This window comes from Oncorhynchus kisutch, linkage group LG22 (assembly GCF_002021735.2).
Source record: "Oncorhynchus kisutch isolate 150728-3 linkage group LG22, Okis_V2, whole genome shotgun sequence".
In the NCBI taxonomy this organism is placed as follows: domain Eukaryota; kingdom Metazoa; phylum Chordata; class Actinopteri; order Salmoniformes; family Salmonidae; genus Oncorhynchus; species Oncorhynchus kisutch.
In genome coordinates this window covers 10,397,478-10,424,148 of record NC_034195.2, presented here as the reverse complement: position 1 = coordinate 10,424,148, position 26,671 = coordinate 10,397,478, and the positions used below count along the sequence as shown (strand labels likewise).

Here is a 26,671-nt window from a genome sequence, read left to right as displayed (position 1 = left end):
GTCCATCAGCCACTCCAATTGGCCTGGACCCCTTTCACTGCCGACACGGAGCCTTGCCGATCCATCACGACTGGTATACCGACGTAATCCGCCTGAGGGGAATTCAACAGGCTCCTCTGTCGCAACGTCCCCTGAAGGCCCATCCGCTAGCCTGCTAGCCGCGGCCTGCTAGCTGTATAGAGCTTATCAGACTGTTAGCTGGAGAGGTCCATCAGCAAATTTCTTGGGCTACAATACCTATTTTGCCAAGTGGCCTGGACCCTTTTACTTCCAACACGGAGCCCTTCCAATCCATAACGACTGGTCTGCCGACGTAACTGTCTGAGGGGGCTACATCAGACTCTTCCGTCGCAACGTCCCCCTAAGGCCCTTCTGCTTGCCCTGGCCCGCTAGCTGTCTGAAGCGCCGTGTCTCCAGCTCGCCTAGCTACTCACTGGTCCCTATTATCACTCGGCTACGCATGCCTCTCCCTAATGTCAATATGCCTTGTCCATTGCTGTTTTGTTAGTGATTACTGTCTTATTTCATTGTAGGGCCTCCAGCCCTGCTCGATATGCCTTAGCTAGCCCTTTTGTTCCACCTCCCACACATGCGGTGACCTCATCTGATTTTTAAATGGTCTCTGTAGAGACACAACCTCTCATCGTCACTCAATGCCTAGGTTTACCTCCACTGTATTCACACCCTACCATACCCTTGTCTGTACATTATGCCTTGAATCTATTCTTCCGCGCCCAGAAACCTGCTCTTTTTACTCTCTGTTCCGAACACACTATATGACCAGTTCTTATAGGCTTTAGCTATACCCTTATCCTACTCCTCCTCTGTTCCTCTGGTGATGTTGAGGTTAATCCAGGCCATGCAGCTCCACTCCCATTCCCCAGGCACTCTCATTCGTTGACTTCTGTAACCGTAAAAGCCTTGGGTTCATGCATGTTAAACCTGCTGTGATGGCAAGTCCTGTTGCAGCCTCTGACCACCAGGGTGAGCTTTTTCAGCCACTCGTTGAGTTTGATTCTCAGTCTTCCCACTGTGATTTTTCAGCCTTTATTTCAATGGTGTAGTGTCCCTGGTAGATGGCAACCAAAATGTTTCAATCAAGATCTTAGCGGACACTGGAGCTTTAGATTATTTCTCTAGAGAGTCTAATACTGGCAGTTGTGTAATGGTATGTGGTATGGGTTTAGTTCCATTCTCTTGTCCTTTACATGAAGTTACCCTAAAATGTGGTCTGGTAGAGGGTGATGTAGATGTTGGGGTTATACCCCAGATGCCAGTAGAGAGAGTCCACATGATTTTGGAGAATGACTTGGCAGGTAGTAAGGTGTGGGCAAATGGCAAACTAAACATCTGTAAGAAGCAACCTTCAGTGTCACCTGCAAGGGAATCGCCAGATCAAAACTGTATGTCTCCTGAGGTATTTCCAGTTTGTGCGGTTACCTGCGCAGCCTCTCGTACCTCTCGTAAGGAGATTGAGAGTTAGCCAGAAAGTCTTGAGTTCCCAGTCAAACTCCAGACAGAACAGTTGACTAGTTCTAGAGATTCATTGATGGCTGAGCAAAAGGCCGATACTAACTTGGCTGATCTGTTTGATAAAGTTGTTCTTGATTCAGTGGTGAGGAATAGTGCTCAGTGTTTTCTTCTTGATGGGCTGATGGTCAGGAAATGGGTTCCACACTATGATCAGGGTCTAGGAGAACAATTCTTTCAAATAGTTGTACCTACTACTTTGCAAAATAAAGTGTTGCAAACTTCACATGGTGATGTGGCAGGTCATATGGGTGTTCGTAAAACTTATGATCGCATACTTCGTTATTTTTTTCTGGCCACGTTTAAAGTGGGATGTATCTCAGTTTATTATTAACTTGCGATATGTGTCAGTGCACAAGCAAGTCAAACCAGGTTGTAAAGCCAGCACCTTTGTATCCAATACCAGCCATAGTGCCACCTTTTTGAGCATCTTATTATCGATTGTGTTGGGCCTTTACCAAGTCAGGTCATAGCTACTAATGAACTGTTATGTGTCAAGCAACCAGATATCCGGCAGCTTTTTCCTTGCGTACCATATCAAAATCAGTAGTTAAAGCGTTAACTCAATTTATTGCAACATTTGGGATTCTAAAAATCCTCCAGTCAGATCTGGGGTCTAACTTCCATTTATTTGCTCAGGTTCTCAAACAGCTTAAAGTTAAACACAACAAGTCTACTGCATTCCATGCCCAGAGCCAGGGAGCTTTGGAACGTTTTCATCAAACTTTAGAATCCTTGCTTCATGCATACTGTACAGAACTGTCTGCAGATTGGGAGGAGGGGTTACCTTGGCTGTTACTAGCTGCTCGTGAAGTAGTGCAAGAAAGCACAGGGTTTTAGCCCAAATGACTTAGTGTTTGGTCATAAGGTGCGTGGGCCTTTAGCAGTGTTGCAGGATGGTTGTTTGTCTGAGGAACCACCTCAGAACCTTATTGACTATGTAAATGGTTTTAGGTTGAAGTTGTATAGGGCTGGCGAACTGGCGAAAGAAACAAATCTTCTCAGCGGAAAATGAAACTGAAATATGACGGACAGGCTGCGCTGCGTGAGTTTAGTCCCGGTGATCACGTACTTGCTCTTTTGCCTCTTCAGGCAAAATATTGTGGTCCTTTCAATGTGTTGCGTAAAGTGTCCGATTTTGAATTATCTTATTGAAACCCCTAGTCATAGGAAGTCCTCTAAGTTATGCCACTCCCGTGATCTAAGCAAAGTTGAAGGCACTCCAGTGGTGAGGTCAGCGTTGACTGCTGCTCCAGTCACTATCTTGTGGCTTTAATTTGGTGGCGGGGGGAGAAGAGGAGGACGTTAGGGTTTCAGATGAGGTCTTACAAGGTCGGTTGAGAAAACTCAGACTTTGCAAAACCTTGGTTTTGGTAGATCATTTAACTCGTGAGAAACGTGATGAATTGGTAGCTCTTATTAGCAAGGTTGACTATTAATTTGGTAAAATGTGAGTTTGCCAAAGCTACAGTCACATACCCAGGCAAGGTTGTTGGTCAGGGTTTTGTCTGTCCCGTGGAAAACAAGGTCCAGGCTGTGAAGCAGTTCCCACCGCCCTCCACAAAGAAAGAACTGATGCGCTTCCTGGAAATGGCAGGGTACTACATGTCAGCTGGTCCTTTTGTGGGAGGGCTGAAATGCAGTGGAAATGTTTTTTTGGGATTCAGTTCATTTGCATGACAGAGGGACTTTGCTATTAATTGTAATTCATCTAATCACTCTTAATAACCTCTTCGATATAGGGGGCGCTATTTTAATTTTTGGATGAAAAACGTTCCCATTTTAAACTAGATATTTTGTCATGAAAAGATGCTCGACTATGCATATAATTGACAGCTTTGGAAAGAAAACACTCTGACGTTTCCAAAACTGCAAAGATATGGTCTGTGAGTGCTACAGAACTGATGTTACAGGCGAAACCCAGATAAAAATCCAACCAGGAAGTGCCGCATTTTTTGAAATCATGCCAATGACTCCTTATATGGCTGTGAATGAGCTACGAATGAGCTTACGTTTTCCACGCATTCCCCAAGGTGTCTACAGCATTGTGACGTCTTTTTAAGCATTGCCATTGGAGAATGGCTGTAAGGGACCATATATAGCGAGTGGTCACATGGTGTCTCCCGGAGAAAATCTTGCGTAAAATACTGAGGTAGCCATTTTTCCAATCGTTTCTTTGAGAAACCAACTGCCTCGACGGATATATTATCGAATACACATGTTAAAAACACCTTGAGGATGGATCCTAAACAACGTTTGCCGTGTTACTGTCGATATTATGGAGCAAATTTAGAAAAAGATTCGGCATTATAGTTGAAGTATTTTTCGGTCGATTTCTCAGCCAAGCAGGATGAACAAACGGGAGCTTTTTCGCCTACAAAAATATTCTTTTTGGAAAAAAGGAACATTTGCTATCTAACTGGGAGTCTACTGAGTGAAAGCATCTGAAGTTCTTCAAAGGTAAATTATTTAATTTGGTTGCTTTTCTTATTTTCGTGAAAATGTTGCTTGCTGCCAGCAGAGCCTAGCATAGCATTATGCCATGATAAACTTACACAAATGCTTGTCTAGCGTTGGCTGTAACGCATATTTTGAACATCTGACATGACAGTGTTGTTAACAAAAGGCTAAGCTTGTGTTGGAATATATTTAATTTCATTTGCGATTTTCATGAATATGAAAAGTTGCGTTATGGTAATTCACTTGAGGCTATGATTACGCTCCCGGATACGGGATTGCTAGTCGCAAGAATTAAGATTCTGAAGTTTATGCAAATTGCCATCATACAAACTGAGGCAGCAGACTTCGTGAAAATTTATATTTGTGACTTTCTCAACTTTTGGCCATGATAGCACATTTGCATTGATGTCAGTGATTTTAAAGGCACAAATAGAGTGCTGTGTACCAGGCAGTTAGCAAGTTTGGTAGGTTACTCATGACCAGCAGAAGCATCAGAGTTTGGATAAGCCTTATTACTCTGACTAAACGGTCATGTGGAATTTGACTGCCTTCGTGACTCGTGACTGCCTGTGTGGCGGTAATATGGTCACCACAACAGCCCTATCCCCAACAGCCCTATCCCCAACAGTAAAAGCTATGATAAAATGTACTGTCTTCACAATCCTTAATGGGAACAGGAGCTAGGTGAACTGTTGAAACATGGGAAGATATGTTGTACCTATTTGTGGCGAACATGGTTTGATCGAATGCAAAATCCATAACACAGGACTATACTCAGGCGTTTTAAAATCTATCCTGATGTCGTCCCTGTTTTGCGACAGGTGTCAGCAAGCTCCTGCTTCAATAATACATGTTTTGGTCCAGCTTTTCTCAATGTAACTATTGGTCTGCCATCTTTGATACCATATCTAAAAGTATTACAAATGCCATTTGATCCTACTGCCATAACATTGTTTAGGGTAATACCTGATGCCTTAACTTCTTGCGTCGAGCAATCCCGTATCCGGGAGTGTAATCATAGCCTCAAGCTCATTACCATAATGCAACGTTAACTATTCATGAAAATCGCAAATGAAATGAAAGAAATATATTCACTCACAAGCTTTTGTTAACAGCACTGTCATCCCAGATTTTCAAAATGTGCTTTTCAACCATAGCTACACAAGCATTTGTGTAAGAGTATTGATAGCTAGCATAGCATTAAGCCTAGCATTCAGCAGGCAACATTTTCACAAAAACAAGAAAAGCATTCAAATAAAAAATAATTTACCTTTGAAGAAATTCGGATGTTTTCAATGAGGAGACTCTCAGTTAGATAGCAAATGTTCCGTTTTTCCAAAAAGATGATTTGTGTAGGAGAAATCGCTCCGTTTTGTTCATCACGTTTGGCTAAGAAAAAACCCTGAAAATTCAGTCATTACAACGCCAAACTTTTTCCCAAATTAACTCCATAATATCGACAGAAACATGGCAAACGTTGTTTAGAATCAATCCTCAAGGTGTTTTTCACATATCTATTCGATGATAAATCATTCGTGGCAGTTTGGTTTCTCCTCTGAAGCAAATGGAAAAATACACGCAGCTGGAGATTACGCAATAATTTCTACGGAGGACACCAAGCGAGCACCTGGTAAATGTAGTCTCTTATGGTCAATCTTCCAATGATATGCCTACAAATACGTCACAATGCTGCAGACACCTTGGGGAAATGACAAAGTGTAAGCTCATTCCTGGCACATTCATAGCCATATAAGGAGACATTGGAACACAGCGCCTTCAAAATCTGGGGCATTTCCTGTTTGAAATTTCATCTTGGTTTCGCCTGTAGCATCAGTTCTGTGGCACTCACAGATAATATCTTTGGAGTTTTGGAAACGTCAGTGTTTTCTTTCCAAAGCTGTCAGTTATATGCGTAGTCGAGCATCTTTTCGTGACAAAATATCTTGTTTAAAACGGGAATGTTTTTTTTATCCAAAAATTAAAAGGGCGCCCCCTATATCGAAGAAGTTAACATTACCAAAATACACATCTGACTTTGTAGCCTTTGAGTGTGTTGGCAAGAAGGTTGATTTTACTTCTGTGGCAATCACCCTCCTCGCTCTCATTTTGTGTGGATTAAAGATGTTTTCCACTTTAGTAAATTGGAGAAGATAAAATATACCCTATGGGGATCTTCTGACAAATTCTACCGAAATATGGCCACCTTTCTTTACTTATTTTGATTTAAATAGGCAAGTCCGTGATGAATACATTCTTATTTACAATGATGGCCAACCCCAGCCAAACCCTTATCCGGACGACGCTGGGCCAATTGTGCACCACCCTATGGGACTCCCAATCATGGCTGGTTGAGATTTTATTTATCGGACATTTGAGAAATTTACTGGTCATCCATATGCAATGGGTGCGTTCCCCAACTAGGGGGCCGCGTACCAAATCTGGTTTGCGGTAGATTTTATTTGGCACCAAGTTGTCTGAGCAAAACAAATGTTTTATTATATATTTTATTGGACATAATACTATAAAAGAACCAACAAATAAGCTCCAAGTGATTTTAATTTTGGAAATGTGTTCCAAAGTATTCCCACACGTGGTGTATTAGGTACACCAGTCTAATACCAGGTCGGACCTCCCTTTGCGTCCAGAACAGACTGAATTGTCGGGGCATTGACACGTTGCTCAATTGGTATCAAGGGACCCAATGTGTGGCAGGATAACATTCCCTACACCACATATGTGAACAAAATATGTAGTCAAAAAACAATTGCATTTTGTCATAAGTTAACAAGCAATATGTGAAAACTGTTGTGGAAATCTGCGGAGCTCATGTCGACTACAAAACTCAAAATGCAATGCTCTCTAGAAAGTTTGGCTGGCTAGCTAGCTAGAACACGTAGCTACACACAATACCAAAGTCAATATCAGCATGTGAAGTAGTTAGCGAGTTGTAAAAAAAATGAGGGGTTACAATCTCACCATATATGATCCATCTTCATAATCAACAGTAGCCTAGGTGCCTGTCGCGCGCTCTCTCAGCAGCAGGTGAGGCATGCCTGTAAGGCAGCGTTCAAGGAGTGAGAGTGGTTCTGAATCCCTGAACATTTGTCTGGCTACAATTTTATTTATCGACTTTTCATTTATTTGATTGGCCAAAAGCCGGCAATTACCGGTTAACGGAAACCCTGTGTGTTTTAAAATCAACCAATAACTCTCTGTCCACATATCACTCACTTTATACAAGATGTCACCCTCATTCGCATCTCACATAGTTTCCTAGCTCTCTCAACATGCAGGTGCCGGTCTTTTAACATACACACACAAGATGCAGTGTACACACTGACTAGATCCTATTGTACACTGACTCACCCTAGTTTTGCTATGTCTGGATTCGCCTCATGACCCATTATGGCTTCTCGTAGCTTTTTAACCTGAGAGAAGAGGGATTTGGTTTGGGAAATGTGTGACAAGACAGTGCTGTCTCTGCAGTTTTAAAGGCTGTTACTGTCTGATAGACTACCTGACCGGGGGCTTTAAGTGAATGGAGCCTGGTGGTGGGCCAAACATTCAAATAATCAAATCTTGATGATGAGTTGGCTATTTGAATCAGCTGTGTAGTGCTAGGACAAAAACCTGGCTAGGTACACAGACACAATCAGATGGACAGAAGACAAACAACTGGCCAAGTCCTACTTTGAAATGATATGTCAACTTTTGTTGCACTGAAAGTTTGACTGGAAGGGATTGGACTGCAGTGAAAGTTATTCACACGTGTACACAGATTTACTTCCAGTGTGATAATGGTAGTGCATGGGACCTTGAACTCCATAGTATTTTGATTGACTCAACATTGAAAGAGTGATTTGTTTTATTGAAGGGTATTGATCATGAAAGTCATGCCTGTTTCTCAAAATCATTGCATTTGTTGACGTTATATTTAAACTTTCTTGTCCACAAAATGCGCGTGAGTACACACACACACACACACAGACACCAGTTGGCAGAGCTGAGTTGGCTCTTGCAGGTGTCAGAGCTGGCATAGGCTTGGTGACAATGTCATATGTGAGAGGTCAGGCTAATTTGGTTAGCGGCCTATTTATGAGCTGGACAGTCAGTGCTGCCCGGAGCCTTCCTGCCTGCCTTCTCACCTTTCCCTTGTCCCCTCCTTTCTCCACAGTCCCCTCTTCTAACATGTCCTGTGAGACTGATGATTAACAAGCCAGCCCACGATGGCTTTTGGTAGGTAGCCTATACAGTTTGTTTCACAGAATGAATGACTTGATGGCATAGTTTATTCTCGTTGTTCGGTGTCTCAACATGAGACAACAGACAAACAAACCGAATTCCACCTGTGAATCCTTGTGGCCTTTGCTGGTGTGTTGTGGTCTTTACTTAAACCCTGTCTCATTCTTTTTGTGGATCTGTCAGCTGGGAGAATGGACTGTCATTTCTCTTTGCTTATTTGAGCTGATTTTGCCATAATATGGGCTTAGTCCAATTTGGTAAAATACCATTTTCTGTATACCACCCCTACCCTGTCACAACATAACTGATTGGTTCAAATGGATTAAGAAGGAAATAAATTCCACAAATTCACTTTTAATGAGTCACACCTGTTAATTGAAATGCATTCCAGGTGACTACCTACATGAAGCTGGTTGAGAGAATGCCAAGTGTGTGCAAAGCTGTCAAGACAAAGGCTACTTGAAGAATCTCTAATATTTTGATTTGTTGAACACTTTCTTAGTTACTACATGATTCCATGTGTTTATAGTTTTGATGTCTTCACTATTATTCTACAATTTAGAAAATATAGAACATTTTAAGAACCTTTTTGAATGAGTAGGTGTGTCTGAACTTTTGACTGGTACTGTACATTTATTTACACCTGTCTGGAATTTGCCTTCGTGAGAAAGGTGCCCGTCAGCATTAAACCAACAGAATACAGACAAGTTCACAGACCTCATACAGAATATACAAAATCGGAACAGTAAACTTAAAACATAACTCTGGCATCATTGTTTGGAACATCAAATTGCATTAGAATTGCAGTATCACATTGCAATAGAATTGTGATACATATCGTATTGGCACATACTGTAAGTATTGTGAGGTCTGGCAATTCCCAGCGATACTCCTCAGTCCTGCACTGTCAGCTGTCTGGACGACTAGTCTCTGGCACACACACACACACACACACGGATCCCACACATACAAACATTTCTACAAAGAGGATGGCACCCCCACATAAACACTTGTAAGCATGTGTGTACACACACAGACCGACTCTTTGTGGTCTAGCCAATAAGCAGCTTAAAGCCACTGCCACTGTTACTAGCAGTCTTATGGCTCAGGAAGTACATGCTTTGCTGCAGAACCACAAATGGCTGTGTTGGTTTTGTTTCTGTTTATTCGTAGATTAGGCTACCCTATCAATATGCCGTACTATTAGCCTAAATATGTTCCACACCTGTCAGAGGCCAGAAGGAGAGAAGTGAGCCTTGCCATTAGGCAGAATGGCAGATATCATTGTGTTTGTACCGCGTTGATTAGTAATCAAATTTTTCTGTCAATAACCGTGCACTAATTAAATTTTTCCTTCTTGCTCTCCCTCCACCTCTTTGTTTTGCTCTCTCCCCTTATTCTCGCCCTTGTATCCGCCCCTCTGTTTGGAGTACCAGTTGTAGTCTCTGAGGCCTGAGCAGCTGACCTGAGGACCCCCCCCCCTACACCCTCACCCCTAGTCCAGAGGGCAAGAGCAGCCACCATGGTGCTGTCACAGAGACAACGAGATGAACTGTGAGTACACACACACACACGACAGGGTTTGTACGGTCATAAATCCTGGATAAGTTATGGAAATTGACTTGTTTTCCAGGCCTGTTGGATTCTAAACTTTGAACATTGAGATATTGAAGACATGATAGATCAGACGCATAGTATATAAAGGAGTGAGATCTGTAGAAAGACAGTGTGGCTGTGGAATGTGCTGGGTGGAAGGGAGGAGATCACAGGATTGCTATAGGGGAAACAGATGTAGATCTGTGGATTAGGTGGAGGGGTTGAGGTCAGGTCAGATCCCCTGATGGGAGTAATAAGGGTTTAGTATCCTGTTACCCTCTTCCTGTGGAACCTTAAGATGTAAGGATTGTCCAGAAGTGTCCAAAGTGGGGGATATATATATAAATGTGCAAAATGTGGAACGAGTCAAGGGGTCTGAATACTTTCAGAATGCGCTGTTTTTGACAGTTTCTTAAAACCTCTTGGAACTACTGCTCCCGGATCCGGGAGAATTGTCATCACCTGACAATAATTATCATAACGCGACGGACCAAAAATATTACTCAAATATTCATATTTTTTGTTAATCACCCTGTCATCTCAGATTTTGAAATGATGCTTTACAGCCAAAGCAAGACAAGCATTTGTGTAAGTTTATCGATAGCCCAAAGTATAGTATAGCATTATGCCTAGCTAGCAGCAGGCAGCTTGGTCACAAATCAGAAAAGCAATCAAATTAAATCGTTTACCTTTGAGCTTCGGATGTTTTCACTCACGAGACTCCCAGATAGCAAATGTTCCTTTTTTCCATAAAGATGATTTTTGTAGCCGAAATAGCTCCGTTTTGTTCTTCACGTTTGGCTGTGAAATCAACCGGAAATTGCGGACACGACAACGGCGAAAAATATTCCAAATTAGATCCATAATATCGACAGAAACATGGCAACCGTTTTTTATAATCAATCCTCAAGGTTTTTTTCAAATATCTTTTCGATAATATATCAACCGGGTCAGTTGGCTTCTTAGTAGGAGCGAGAGAAACAATGGCCGCATTTGTCTATTACGCACATACCACTGAGCCACCAGCTGATCACTGACGCAATGTTGTCGCTCGCGCTTCAAAATAAAAGCCTGAAACTATGTCTTGTGACACTAGACACATTAGGGAAGCCATAGAAAAATGAATCTGGTTGATATCCCTTTCATTGCTCAATAGGGACGCATAGGAACGCAGAGGTTTCTAAATAAGATTCACTTCCTGATTGGATTTTACTCAGGCTTTCGCCTGCATAATCAGTTCTGTTATACTCACAGACAATATTTTTTACAGTTTTAGAAACTTTAGTGTTTTCTATCCTAAGCTGTCAATTATATGCGTTTTCTATTATCTGGTCCTGAAAATAAATAGTTATTTTTCCAAAAATGAAAATAGTGCCCTCTAGTTTCAAGAGGGTAAACATGCTCATTCTGATACTATAAAAAAATCAAACTGTTACTTGCATGTGACTCTGATGGAGGATTTTATAAAGTGATGCTCCTTTTCCTGTCTGTCAATTACAAGATGTGCTTACAAGATCTCTTCTTGTCCAATTTGACAATTGAAAGGACTGGCACTCATCAGACAGGCAAGACTAAATTGACAATCGGCTAACTCTTATGTGTGAAATTCGTTTTTGAAGAGTTTAGGTGTAGTATTGCTGGGCTGTGCAGGCTGACTGGCATCGTTTTGTTTCCCCTTGGTCATCAACTTGGATAAAGTCAAGGATATGTTTTGCATTACTCTAAAGGCTTACTGCAACACGTAGCATGTTTTCCTTTCCCTTACAATAAATGTAATTTATTCATAGCATTATAGTAAACAAAACAGCCCCGTATCAACTTATTTTTACAAAGTAAAGCGTAACAGAGAATGCATCAACCCCCAAGTCGGTTGATATTAAGATGAGCACCAACGATGATAAATCCGCATCATTACACGGTTGTTCTAAATTATATCAACCTCTTCACCCTCTACAATTCAGTTAGGCCTCATAAATTAAATTTGATTGTGAAGTAACGTGTACATTTATCGCCCATTCGTCATCCATTTAGTGGGCTGGCATTGTTTGCTTTCCTTTGCTCAGATAGAGTCAAGGATAAGTTTTGCATTATTCTAAAAGCCTACTGAAACACCTATCATGTGTTCGTTTCCCTTTACAACCAATTTGATTAGCAATAACGTTATAGTAAGTAAAAGTCCCGTCAGTTTCATTTTACAAAGTAAAATGTATATTAAAATTATATCAACCCACAAGGCGTACGGTCAAATTATTTGCTATAAACATGAGTGACAAAGCTGATGAATATGTGAATCATTGCAGTATAGTATTTCTGAATTAAGTCAACCTCATATCAGTTAGGCCTAATTTTAAATTAAATTGTAAATTAAGTGCACAATTTCCACCTATTCATCCATGTGTCTATTCAGTGAGGTGAGGGCGAGGGAGACTCATTAGCGCCGGGCTGTGTACCAACGTCCTACAGCACGTTGTCTTGGCGGGTTAAGTTGGCAATAGGTCTGAGGTGAAGAAAAACGGTAAAGTTCTATGTTCTTTTCTGTTTGTGATTTCAAAATTCTGACATGAGCAATGTAAAATATTTTTTTAGATTTTACAAAATCAAATGTCAGTGGCCGTTGGCCTTTGGCGGGTCTAGTGTTAAAGAAAGATTTTTAAGCCTTGAGACAATTGAGACATGGATTGTGTATGTGTGCCATTCAGAGGGTGGATGGGCAATACTACAGATTTAAGTGCCTTTGAACGGGGTATGGTTGTAAGATCCAGGCGCTTCTTGGTTTTAGTCGTGTGTCTCTGTAGTGTAGTACAGTCCAGTAGCTCTGCAGACAGGACACAGCCTGTAGAAACACACTGCTCTCTGATGGCACACTGGGCCAAAGGTTGACCTCATAGACACACACCACATTCTCTCTGAAAGTGTGCCCAGCCGCACACGTACTTGAACACACTCACTCACACAGGTTACACTGATCCAGCAGCCACTTGAGGAGTGCTGATGTCCTGCTGCTCATAAAACATTTAGCCCACATCAGAGAACGGAACCATGCTGCCACTTTATGCTTCTTCTGAGTGTTCCATCCCTCCAGCAGTCGTCATGTTTCCATGACCACCAGAAACACTGGCTGTGATTCATTCTTTGGTTTCCTAGAGGAAACATTTCACTGGACACACACACTTTTCTGATACAGTATTGAAGGAGGTATGGGAGCTACCTGCAGTCAGAACACTGACTGAATGAAACATGCTGGGTTAAAACTGGATTTTGAGATTGTCACATACCCAGCATGATTATGAAGACAACCTTGGAATATAATGTGCATATTGACGGTTGTGTTTTCTGCTCTTTATTCTCTCTTTCTCAGAAACCGAGCGATAGGAGACTACCTCCGCTCCAACGGCTATGAAGAAGCCTATTCCACCTTCAAGAAAGAGGCAGAGTTAGATATGGTAAGCAAACGCACGCACACTAACTTGCCCAAACTGCCACACTAACCTATTCTTTGATTTCCTTGCAAAAATTTGAAACCTAGAAATCACACTCAAATGTTTCAATTTCTGTCTCCTACTCCCACAGAATGAGGAGTTAGATAAGAAGTACGCTGGTCTTTTGGAGAAGAAATGGACCTCTGTCATCAGATTACAGAAGAAGGTGAGTTGACGTCACTTTTATGGTGTTATGGTATTTTGTGTGTGTGTTTTGATTTTCCATCCCATATTGGAATTGCAGATGGTTTTTAAGCTCTGATGCACTTTGCACCATTTTAACAGTTTAAAAGAAAGAAGTTATTTTGTGTCATGTATTTACTATATATACACTGCTCAAAAAAATAAAGGGAACACTTAAACAACACAATGTAACTCCAAGTCAATCACACTTCTGTGAAATCAAACTGTCCACTTAGGAAGCAACACTGATTGACAATACATTTCACATGCTGTTGTGCAAATGGAATAGACAACAGGTTATAGGCAATTAGCAAGACACCCCCAATAAAGGAGTGGTTCTACAGGTGGGGACCACAGACCACTTCTCAGTTCCTATGCTTCCTGGCTGGTGTTTTGGTCACTTTTGAATGCTGGCGGTGCTTTCACTCCAGTGGTATCATGAGACGGAGTCTACAACCCACACAAGTGGCTCAGGTAGTGCAGCTCATCCAAGATTGAACATCAATGCGAGCTGTGGCAAGAAGGTTTGCTGTGTCTGTCAGCGTAGTGTCCAGAGCATGGAGGTGCTTCCAGGAGACAGGCCAGTACATCAGGAGATGTGGAGGAGGCCGTAGGAGGGCAACAACCCAGCAGCAGGACCGCTACCTCCACCTTTGTGCAAGGAGGAGCAGGATGAGCACTGCCAGAGCCCTGCTAAATGACCTCCAGCAGGCCACAAATGTGCATGTGTCTGCTCAAACGGTCAGAAACATACTCCATGAGGGTGGTATGAGGGCCCGACGTCCACAAGTGGGGGTTGTGCTTTACAGCCCAACACCGTGCAGGACGTTTTTCATTTGCCAGAGAACACCAAGATTGGCAAATTCGCCACTGGCGCCCTGTGCTCTTCACAAATGAAAGCAGGTTCACACTGAGCACATGTGACAGTCTGGAGACGCCGTGGAGAACGTTCTGCTGCCTGCAACATCCTCCAGCATGACCGGTTTGGCGCTGGGTAAGTCATGGTGTGGGGTAGCATTTCTTTGCGGGGCCGCAAAGCCCTCCATGTGCTCGCCAGAGGTAGCCTGACTGCCATTAGGTATCGAGATGAGATCCTCAGACCCCTTGTGAGACCGTATGCTGGTGCGGTTGGCCCTGGGTTCCTCCTACTGCTAGACCTCATGTGGCTGGAGTGTGTCAGCAGTTCCTGCAAGAGGAAGGCATTGATGCTAAGGACTGGCCCGCCCGTTCCCCAGACCTGAATCCAATTGAGCACATCTGGGACATCATGTCTCGCTCCATCCACCAACGCTCCATCCACCGATGCTGTAGTCCAGGTCTGGGAGGAGATCCCTCAGGAGACCATCCGCCACCTCATCAGGAGCATGCCCAGGCGTTGTAGGGAGGTCATACAGGCACGTGGAGGCCACACACACTACTGAGCCTCATTTTGACTTGTTTTAAGGACATTACATCAAAGTTGGTTCAGCCTGTAGTGTGGTTTTCTACTTTAATTTTGAGTGTGACTCCAAATCCAGACCTCATGGGTTGATAAATTTGATTTCCATTGATATTCATTGAATTCATTCAGATCTAGGATGTGTTATTTTAGTGTTCCCTTTATTTTTTTTGAGCAGTGTAGGATGCTTTCTTGGTCAGGGCTCACTTGTACAATAGATGTAATTCTCAGTGCGACCTCTGGTTAAATAATCAATAAAAACGTGTGTGGAGTATGAGAGAAATAACTCTGTTGGAGAACCATAAACAACCAACTGAACTGAACTATCTAGTCTACTACTCTCTCGTCATCTTTTCCACACCTTTATCTTCACTCCCCTACCTTCTCCCATCCTTCTCTCCCCCAGGTGATGGAGCTGGAGTCTAAGCTGAACGAGGCCAAGGAGGAGATGACTCTAGGGGGTCCTGTGGCCCAGAAGAGGGATCCTAAGGAGTGGATCCCCCGTCCCCCAGAGAGATACGCCCTAAGCGGCCACCGCTCCCCCGTCACACGGGTCATCTTCCACCCGGTCTTCTCTGTCATGGTCACTGCTTCTGAGGACGCCACCATCAAGGTCTGTATGTGTCAATCATTTTCTAAGAGCTTGGTGTACCAGGGAGCCATAGCTCTATGTAAGATACAAATATTATTTTATCTAGCACATATATATACAGTTGCGGCCAAATATATTGCCACCCTTGCATTTTTCTTCAGTAATTCCCTATTTCTTCTAAAATAAGTTGTAATTTGCTCTCCACACCTTGTTGGGTTTTCAACATTGCAGAACCAAATAGAATGTTGGAAAGGTAAGTTTACAAATTTAATTTAGAAAATAAAGTCGGGCACCCTAAATCTGGGGGAAATGTTCCGTGACCCAATAAAACAACATGTTAGCTCTTAGGTAGTACAGCACTGTGTTTACTGACGACTAAATGAATCATTCAATGAAAAGAACGCCCTCCTACAATCAAACATGGAGGTTTGATAATGCTGTGGGGCTGCTTTTGCCACCTCTCATACTGGAGGCCTTGAACGTGCACAGGGCATCATAAAACGAGGAGATTATCAGATCTTTTGGAGTCCAATATTCAACCCAGTGTCCAAAAACTGGGTCTCTATTGGAGGTTGTGGGTGTTCCAGCAGGACAACGACCCCAAACACACATCAAAAATCACCCAAGAATGGTTTAAGAAGAAACACTGGATTGTTCTGGAGTGGCCAACCAAGAGTCCAGCTCTGAATCACATCCAAAAAACTAATGCGAGATCGGAAAACAGCAGTTGGTGGAGGGCACCCCTCAAACAGTGAAGAATTAGTGCAGTATGCTGCTGAAGAGTGGGCCAAATTGCCAGTAGAATTAGAATTGTGCAGCAAGCTCATTGAAGGCTACAAGAAGTGTTTGCCTGCACTTATCTTGCCCAAAGGCTGTGAAACCAGGTACTAGCTCTGGGGTGCCAATAACCTTGTTCAAGCCATTTGTGTTCATTAAAAAAATTAAATTAGCAAACTTACGTTTTATAAAACATTGATTTGTTCTACAATATTGAAAATCCATAACAAGGTGTGGAGACCATTTAATTTTTTTTCAGTTTCAACTTATTTGTTGAGAATCGTCTAAGGAAAGTGCAAGGGTGGCAATATATTTGTCCGCAACTGTATGTCAGTGACTGTCACATTAGATATCTCTGCAGCTGCTATAGCTGCTATTCCTCCCCTTAATCTTCTTGATATCCTCTCTTCTACTCTTTCTCTCCTCTTCCTCTCTCCTTTTCACTCGCTCCCTTCTTCCCCCCCGCTCTTGTTCTTCTCATGCTCTCTCTCTCCTTATCTTTCCTCTATCACTGTCGAGATGGGGTGATGCTCTGGTAACCGGGACAACGCTGGCAGAGCATGGAGCACTGCACCCTGGGATGCATGTGAATCTCATCCTGCTCTCTCAACTTCTTCCTCTCTTTGCTTTGTGCTCTCTTCTTTCTCTTTTATTTCTCTTGTAACACTCACTCTTATGCATTGACCCAGAAGAAGTTCATTGCCCTGTCATGTTGAAAAATGTTTCAACTGACTATGCGTTTGTGTGTCTCTCGCTCTAGGTGTGGGACTATGAGGCAGGGGACTTTGAGCGGACACTGAAGGGTCATACAGACTCTGTCCAGGACATCTCCTTTGACCAGACGGGCAAGCTGCTGGCCTCCTGCTCTGCAGACATGACCATCAAGCTGTGGGACTTCCAGGGCTTTGAGTGCATCCGCACCATGCACGGTGAGGGTCTGGGTGGGTGTCTGTTGTGTTCCTCCAAGTGGTACAACGGCAAACAAGCACTATTACCCAATGTGCACCTACCGACACTGTTGGTGTACTTACGTGGTTACTTCAACAGTGTACTTATGTGATAGAATGATTCTATCTTTGGTTACTACAATGTAATTACTGTGGTTTACTAGGTATTGTAAAGTCATATTTTTTTGTATTAGCCTTACTGATGTCACTTTCCTGTTTCCTGTCTGTCTGTTTCAGGTCATGACCACAACGTGTCTTCTGTAGCCATCATGCCCAATGGAGACCACATAGTCTCTGCCTCCAGAGACAAGACCATCAAGATGTGGGAGGTGGCCACTGGGTGAGACACACACACTTATCAGGTGCTGAAATACTGTATCTCTTGTTATATTAGTCCAGTGAAGAGATGTTCCAACGCATACACAGACTGACTCATTCTGGTTTCCAGTATTACGGTTTTGCTGGAGAGGTGTGTGTTTGTCTAGCTATGCTACATATCCAAAAGTATGTGGACACTTGTTGAAAATCTCATTCCAAAATAATGGGCATTTAAATGGAGTTGGTCCCCCCCTTTGCTTCAATGATTGTCAGGGCTTTATCCAGGCCAATCAAGTTCTTCCACACTGATCTCTACAAAAATTTCTGTATGGACCTCGCTTTATGCACGGGGGCATTGTCATGCTGAAACAGGAAAGGGTCTTCCTCAAATTGTTGCCACAAAGTTGGAAGCACAGAATTGCGTATGCTGTAAAGGTTTCCCTTCACTGGAACTAAGGGGCCTAGCCCGAACCATGAAAAACAGCCCCAGACCATTATTCCTCCTCCACCAAACTTTACAGTTGGCACTATGCATTGGGCCAGGTAGTGTTTTTCTGGCATCTGCCAAACCCAGATTCGACTGCCAGATGGTGAAGCATGATTCATCACTCCAGAGAACTTGTTCCCAATGCTCCAGAGTCCATTGGCGACGAGCTTTGCACCACTCCAGCCGACACTTGTCATTGCACATGGTGATCTTACAGTAGGTTTGTGTGCGTGCGGCTGCTCGGCCATGGAAACCAATTTCATGATGCTCCGACGTTGCTTTCAGCAGCAGTTTGGAACTCTGTAGTAAGTGTTACAACTGAGGACGGACGATTTTCCTCGATTTACACACCTCTCAGCAACGGGTGTGGCTGAAATAATAGCCGAATCCACTAATTGAAGTATGTCCACATACCTTTGTGTGTAACTTGGTTGAGTCGGTTTCTTTCTCTAGGTATTGTGTGAAGACATTCACAGGCCACAGAGAATGGGTGAGGATGGTCCGGCCCAACCAGGATGGTTCTCTTATCGCCAGCTGTTCCAACGACCAGACGGTGCGTGTGTGGGTGGCCACCTCCAAGGAGTGTAAGGCTGAGCTGCGGGAGCACGAACACGTGGTGGAGTGTATTGCCTGGGCCCCCGATACCGCTCACCCCACTATCCTGGAGGCTACTGGCTCAGAGGTGAGGAGAACCTCTATACTATGTGAGGTATTTTGAAATGATGACACGTGTTTTGGCAATACAACTTGTTTTTTGTTCATGCTTATAAGCATCTTTTCTTTACTCTCTGTAGAGTAAGAAGAGTGGGAAGCCCGGCCCATTCCTTCTCTCTGGCTCTAGAGATAAGACCATCAAGATGTGGGACGTCAGCACTGGCATGTGCCTTATGACTCTGGTGAGTGTGTGTGTGCACCTTTTACTATACGTGAGCACCAGAAGTCCTCAAGAATAGTAAACCAACACAGTTAGAGAAGTGAGGACATTTTGCTGGTCCTAATTTGTAAAAAGGCTATTTTGGGGTTAAAGTTAGGGGAAATAGGATTTTGTTCGTTACCTTCCCCTCAGGCAGCACGATTGGTCATGATAACTGGCTATGTGAGGATGTCCAAAGCGGGTTTTGTTTCTCAGGTTGGTTGTGTGTGTTCTCCCTCTAGGTGGGTCATGATAACTGGGTGCGTGGTGTGTTGGTGCACCCTGGAGGCAGGTTCATAGTGAGCTGTGCTGATGATAAGACTCTGAGGATCTGGGACTACAAGAACAAGCGCTGCATGAAGACCCTGTGTGCCCACGAACACTTTGTTACCTCTCTGGGTAAGACTGTCTGTGTGTGCATTCCCTTAAATATTGTAGTACTAGTCAAAACCACCTGTTTGTGTGTGCGTAATCTCCAACACTTCTGCCAGTTCCACAGTTCTACCTCCACCCAGTCCATCATCAGGGTTCGTACGGTCATAAAAATTCTGGGAAAGTCATGGAATTTTATGGTTTCCAGGCTTAGAAAAGTTGGGGAAAATTATAAAAACTTAAAACGTTTTGGAAAAGTAATTAACATACATAAATACATTTTCACGTCATTTATTTAGACAGTTTAAATCTATATTTTATCAATCAAATAAAAATCAACATATCAGCGAGGATCAGAATGACACTTTACCACATCTGTGTTTGCGCGCGTCACCTGCATGTGTGAGAGACGAGTTGCTCATGTGAATCAAAATAATAATTTGTGAATTGCGAATCATAGTTTCTGGAAAAAACTATTAGTGTCGCCTTCTGGATTCTGTGGCTTCAAAACTTGTTTTGTACATACTTCCAGTTGATTTGGGCATCCAATGAATGGGACATGGCCCCGCTTTACCGTTTGCAGGTTGTTAAAGCCTGAATTCAAAATTCATTACATTGAGATTTTGTCACTGATCTACACCCAATACCCGTAATGTCAAAGTGGAATTTTGTTTGTGGAACATTTTAGAAATTAATAAAAAATGTAAATCTGAAATGTTTTGAGTCAATAAGTATTCAACCCCTTTGTTATGGCAAGCCTAAAGTTCAGGTGTAAAATGTGCCTAACAAATTGCATAATAAGTTGCATGGACTCATTCCGTGTTCAATAATAGTGGTTAACATGATTTTTGAATGACTGCCCCATCTCTGTACCCCATATGTACAATTATCTGTAAGGTCCCTCAATCTAGTAGTGAATTTCAAGCACAGATTCAACCACGAAGACCAGGGAGGTTTTGCAATGCCTTGTGAAGAAGGGCACTGATTTGTAGATGTGTAAAAATACAATAAAGCAGATGCTGAATATCCCTCTGAGCATGGTGAAGTTATTCATTAATTTCACCTTGAGGCCAATGGTGATTTTTAAAACAGTTAAGAGTTTAATGGTTGTGATAGGACAACTGAGGTTGGATCAACAACATTGTAGTTACTCCACAATACTAGACTAAATCAGAGTGACAAGGAAGCCTGTACCGAATAAAAATCAATATTCCTCATGTATGCAACAAGGCACTTTGACGTGTACGATCACATATTTGTGATCATTGTTGAGTAGTCACTGCCATTCTGAAAAGCATCTAAACAATGTTTTGTACTGATTGGAAATAAAGGTCTTTACAGCAAAACACAAATGAGCGAGCTTATAGCTCGACTTGTTTACAATGTAACACATCTCTGGTGAGCACAAGGGAGAAATGTAATATTGTTTAGAAAAGAGATGCGTGTCAGCTAAGCTAACAGCCGATAACATGGCTGCCATCATAAAGAATTTAAGTTTGACAAGCAAAAACTCCATTCACTATAAAATGCAAATAAGTCAAAAATGGCTGTGCCCATTGCCTTAAAAATATGAACTTAGTTTGGCCACTTTTCAGCATATTCCAAATCTTCGATGTACATGTTAGTGTATACAAGAACCGGAACACATGAATTGACGAGTCGTTTACCATTTTTGACAAATCACAAAACAAATCAAATGTTATGGCCTCGCAGATCATCATGCTAAATACAAGCCTACTGCCTAGCCTAACCGTAGCGTGAAAGCTAAACCGGGATAAAACCTTTTGGGGGGTGGGGGGTTCATTTAAATTGTGGGGGGTTTTCAATTCCATGGGGGGTGGAAATGGGGAAGGTATGATTAAGGCAATATATCAATAAATGGTGGACAAACAGGAAGTGTATATGCTAAATTAAAGTAAAACCCCTGGTATGTGGGGTCTGATCTGGCATAGTTAAAATCTCATGCCACATTCAAAGGAACTGGGAAATTTCCGACTTCAGTGCGTCCAAGACAACTGGGAACTCAGAAAAAAACGAGACTGGGAAAATCGTTATGAATGGTCATCCAACTCGGAATTCCACCTTGAGCTCAGAACTTTTTCTACAGCTCCGACTTGAAGTTCACTGACATCATGATTTGACTTTGTTTATTTCCGAATTCCCAGTTGTCTTGAAAGCACCATAAGTCGGTCGCGTGAACAATCCCTTGTTGTAACATCTTTGGTCTGATAGACACTTACGTGACAACCAAAATGTATTGTATGATGTCAACAAACATGACGCCCCACATAGCTGGCAAATAGCTTAGCATTTGCTCATCATAATCAATAGAACCTTCAAAAGTATTTTACATATGTGTCCATTACAATCTATGCAAGAATTGGAATGCATGACTTGTCACCAGTACTTGAAAATGTGAATAAAACTGTAAATCCATTATGCTCCATACATATGGTATGCTACAGTAGAAACAACAAATTGATATACAGAAAATAAGCAACTTCCTTTTTGATAAACGCACACATTTGTAAGGAAAACAACAATGAAGACCATGCGGGCGCCAGCCATAAAATGTGCTGGGGGAAAAGTTTGCACGGCCTGTTTTGACTAGAGATGCGCAATGTCTTCATACATGATCTGGGGAAACACTAGGGAAGTGCTTTGGCTCTCATTGAAGAAAGAAGTTTGTCCGGCTCAGTAAAGCCTCAAACATAAATTGTCCGCAACAGTGAAATGCTACTCATGTGAATTAATGGGGTGGAACACACCTCAATTCAAACTGTTAGAAAATTATTTTAAATTGACAAATTGAACAGCCTAAAGAGAATTAGCAGGCAATGTGCCTTGGTTTGAGGGCAACGCGGGTTATAACTGTCCTGGCACCATCCCTACGGTGAAGCATGGTGGTGGAAGCATCATGTTGTGGGGATGTCTTTCAGCTGCAGGGACTGGGAGACTCGTCAGGATCGAGGGAAAGATGAGTAAAGTACAGAGATCCTTGATGAAAACCTGCTCCAGAGCGTTCAGGACCTCAGACTGAGGCGAAGGTTCACCTTTCAACAGGACAACGATCCTGAGCACATAGCCAATACACTGCAGGAGTGGCTTCGGGACAAGTCTCTGAATGTCCTTGAGTGGCCCAGCCAGAGCACGGACCCGATTGAACATCTCTGGAGAGACCTGAATATAGCTGTGCAGCGACGCTCCCCACCAACCTGACAGAGCTTGAGAGGACTTGCAGAGAAGAATGGGAGAAATTCCCCAAATACAGGTGTGCCAAGCTTGTAGCGTCATACCCAAGAAGACTTGAGGCTGTAATCGCTGCCAAAGGTGCTTCAACAAAGTACTGAGTTAAAAGGTCTGAATACTTATGTAAATGTTATGTTTTATTTAATAGTTTTTTTTGACTAAATGTCTAAATGTTTTCACTTTGTCATTACGGGGTATTGTGTGTAGATAGGTGAAGGAAAAAAAAAATATATATATATATAACTAAAATATGTACGCAACATGGAACAATTTTACCAAGGTACAGTTCATATAAAGAAATCACTCAATTGAAATACACTGCTCAAATAAATAAAGGGAACACTAAAATAACACATCCTAGTTCTGAATGAATGAAATATTTGTATTAACTACTTTTTTCTTTACATAGCTGAATGTGCTGACAACAAAATCACACACAAATTATCAATGGAAATCAAATGTATCAACCCATGGAGGTCTGTATTTGGAGTCACACTCAAAATTAAAGTGGAAAACCACACTACAGGTTGATCCAACTTTGATGTAATGTCCTTAAAACAAGTCAAAAAGAGGCTCAGTAGTGTGTGTGGCCTCCACGTGCCTGTATGACCTCCCTACAATGCCTGGGCATGCTCCTGATGAGGTGGCGGATGGTCTCCTGAGGGATCTCCTTCCAGACCTGGGCTAAAGCATCCGCCAACTCCTGGACAGTGTGGTGCAACGTGGCGTTGGTGGATGGAGCGAGACATGATGTCCCAGATGTGCTCAATTGGATTCAGGTCTGGGGAACGGGCGGGCCAGTCCATAGCATCAATGCCTTCCTCTTGGTATCTGCTGACACACTCCAGCCACATGAGGTCTAGCATTGTCTTGAATTAGGAGGAACCCAGGGCCAACCGCACCAGCATATGGTCTCAAGGGGTCTGAGGATCTCATCTCGATACCTAATGGCAGTCAGGCTACCTCTGGCGAGCACACGGAGGGCTGTGCGGCCCCCCAAAGAAATGCCACCCCATACCGTGACTGACCCAGCGCCAAACCGGTCATGCTGGAGGTTGTTGCAGGCAGCAGAATGTTCTCCACGGCGTCACCAGTCTGTCACGTGCTCAGTGTCAACCTGCTTTCATCTGTGAAGAGCACAGTGGTGAATTTTCCAATCTTGGAATGAAAAACATCCTGCACGGTGATGGGCTGTAAGCACAACCCCCACCTGTGGACGTTGGGCCCTCATACCACCCTCATGGAGTCTGTTTCTGACCGTTTGAGCAGACACATGCACATTTGTGGCCTGCTGGAGGTCATTTTGCAGGGCTCTGGCAGTGCTCCTCCTTGCACAAAGGCGGAGGTAGCGGTCCTGCTGCTGGGTTGTTGCCCTTCTACCGCCTCCTCCACGTCTCCTGATGTACTGGCCTGTCTCCTGGTAGCGCCTCCATGCTCTGGACACTACGCTGACAGACACAGCAAACCTTCTTGCCACAGCTCGCATTGATGTGCCATCCTGGATGAGCTGCACTACCTGAGCCACTTGTGTGGGTTGTAGACTCAGTCTCATGCTACCACTAGAGTGAAAGCACCGCCAGCATTCAAAAGTGACCAAAACATCAGCCAGGAAGCATAGGAACTGAGAAGTGGTCTGTGGTCCCCACCTGCAGAACCACTCCTTTATTGGGGGGTGTCTTGCTAAATGCCTATAATTTCCACCTTTTGTCTATTCCATTTGCACAACAGCATGTGAAATGTATTGTCAATCAGTGTTGCTTCCTAAGTGGACAGTTTGATTTCACAGAAGTGTGATTGACTTGGAGTTACTTTGTGTTTAAGTGTTCCCTTAATTTTTTTGAGCAGTGTACATTCATTAGGCCCTAATTTATGAATTTCACATGACTGGGCCAGGGTGCAGCCATGGTTAGGCCTGGGAGTGGGTAGGCCCACCCACTTGGGAGCCAGGCCCAGCCAATCAGAATGTGTTTTTCCCCACAAAAGGGCTTCATTACAGACCGAAGTACTCCTCAGTTTCATCAGCTGTCTGGTTGACTGGTCTCAGATGATCCACCAGGTGAAGAAGCAGGATGTGGAGGTCCTGGACTGGTGTGGTTGCACGTGGTCTGCAGTTCTGTGGCCAGTTGGACGTACTACCAAATTCTCTAAAACAATGTTGGAGGTGCCTGATGGTAGAGAAATTAACATTAAATGCTCTGGCAACAGTTCTGGTCGATATTCCTGCAGTCAGCATTCCAATTGCACACTCCCTCAAAATTGAGACATCTGTGGTATTGTGACACAACTGCACATTAAAGTGGCCTTTTGTCCCCAGCATAAGGTGCACCTGTGTAATGATCATGCTGTTTAATCAGCTTCTTGATATGCCACACCTGTCAGGTGGATGGATTATCTTGGAAAAGGAGAAATGCTCACTAAGGATGTGCACTAATTTGTTTACAAAATTTGAGAAATAAGCTTTTTGTCTGTGAACATTTCTGGCATCTTTTATTTTAGCTCCGGAAACATGGGACCAGGACTTTACATGTTTATTTTTGTTCAGTATGCTTTATTCATATTTATTTCAGGTTATTCCACATTTTGCTGTGTTACAAGTCTAGGGTTAGGAATATTTTCTGAAGGCACTGTATACATCAAGTCTGGTCAACCATCTTTCTGGAGAGCAAATAGGTGCAAGCTTTTATTCCAGTCTGTATTTGTATTTCTTTCTCTAGATATGCACCGGACTGCTCCCTACGTGGTGACAGGCAGCGTTGATCAGACAGTCAAAGTGTGGGAGTGTCGCTGAGTCTGCCTGCAACCTCCCTCTCATCTTCCTCTCTACCCTCCAACCACAGCCTTATACACCCCCCCCAACCTCCTGCTCTTCTCTTCCAGAAGGAGCATTAGTGCTCCCCTAAATAGCAGCCTCTCCTCCCCTACCCACCACCTCTATCCTCCAACCACAACCCTATACCCCCTCCTACCCACAATCCGACACTTTCTCTCTGACACTCACCTAAGCCCAACCTCTCGCACTCTATACCATTGTTATCCAGGCTTTGCCCCTCATCTCCCGGCCCTGTTTTAAAATAAATATTGATTGTCCTTTTTATGTAAATTATTCTGGATGTAGAGTATGCTTAATAAATATTACACACACACACACACACACACACATTCTCTCGCACACACACACTAAAAGAAAAAATCAGTATTCCTTGGCTGGTGATTTCCCCCAAAAACGTGCATACTGTAAATTTGCCATGACGTGGGGGTCAAAGGGTAAATGGTTCCTGTGTCCTTCCCCAGTGCATGCTGGGTAATTGTGACTGCACATAAACCAATCACATCTGTTCTATAAGGGTTTGGTTTGGGTTTTATTTTGTTTCTTCCTGCCACTTATTCTGACGCTACCTAGGAGAGAGAGAAGAGTGTGAAAGGAAGAGAATTGTGGCAGAGGAGTAGAATAAGAGATGACTGGTAGTGTCTGTGTGTACTTTGTGTAGTCTGTGTGTATGGCGATAGAGAATAGAGGTTGTGTGTGTGGAGTCGAGGCTTTCTGTCCCTCTGTTTATACTCCCTCTCAGTTACTGGTATCTGACTGGGTTCTAGTAGATACTCACAAGGATCTTAAAGATCCCTATGCTGTAAAGAACATACACAAATTAAGACTTTCTCGCTCCGTCATACACACTTCAAGGAAGATGCAGAGATGAGCAGATATTTGTGTTACACACACACACCACATACACAATCTTCTGCTGCCATGTGTCCCAAAAGCACCCCATGCCCACTCATTCTCTGTTGTCTCTGCCTTGTTAACCCTCTTGAGGTCTCCCTCACCAAGGGATTTCCTTCTGCTTTCTGTACTCTTACTGCTCTATTTGTCACATACACTCACACAGATGCACATAAGCACAGTGAACTTGTGTTCCAATATATCTGTATGTGATTGTTTGCAACATAAAAATATCTGTAAATATAACATTGGCCTTGTCATGTGTGCTTTTATTTGTTATTATAAAGAGGTATGCACATTTTGCACAGCCTGGGGACACCAAACTACGCAAGTGGTGAAGGTGGAGTTTGCTGTAATCGAGTACTGT

The 26,671-nt window shown here is 43.1% G+C and overlaps 1 protein-coding gene across 2 annotated transcripts in view; it reads left to right on the top strand.

Moving 5' to 3' along the window:
• Positions 1–26,550, top strand: part of LOC109866858 (lissencephaly-1 homolog B) — a 33,542-nt gene extending 6,992 nt beyond the window's left edge. Inside the window, exons 2-12 of one of the 2 annotated variants that reach the window (XM_020455733.2) lie at positions 8,165–8,226; positions 9,669–9,786; positions 13,187–13,271; positions 13,399–13,473; positions 15,335–15,541; positions 17,058–17,226; positions 17,482–17,584; positions 18,503–18,731; positions 18,844–18,945; positions 19,205–19,361; positions 25,298–26,542. In XM_020455733.2, coding sequence (XP_020311322.1) covers positions 9,755–9,786; positions 13,187–13,271; positions 13,399–13,473; positions 15,335–15,541; positions 17,058–17,226; positions 17,482–17,584; positions 18,503–18,731; positions 18,844–18,945; positions 19,205–19,361; positions 25,298–25,371 — 1,233 coding nt within the window. In that variant the 5' untranslated portion in view covers positions 8,165–8,226; positions 9,669–9,754 and the 3' untranslated portion in view covers positions 25,372–26,542. Of the gene's footprint in view, positions 1–8,164; positions 8,227–9,668; positions 9,787–13,186; positions 13,272–13,398; positions 13,474–15,334; positions 15,542–17,057; positions 17,227–17,481; positions 17,585–18,502; positions 18,732–18,843; positions 18,946–19,204; positions 19,362–25,297 lie in introns of both variants that reach the window. The other variant, XM_020455732.2, reaches the window with a different exon arrangement.
• The last annotated feature ends 121 nt before the right edge of the window (positions 26,551–26,671 follow it).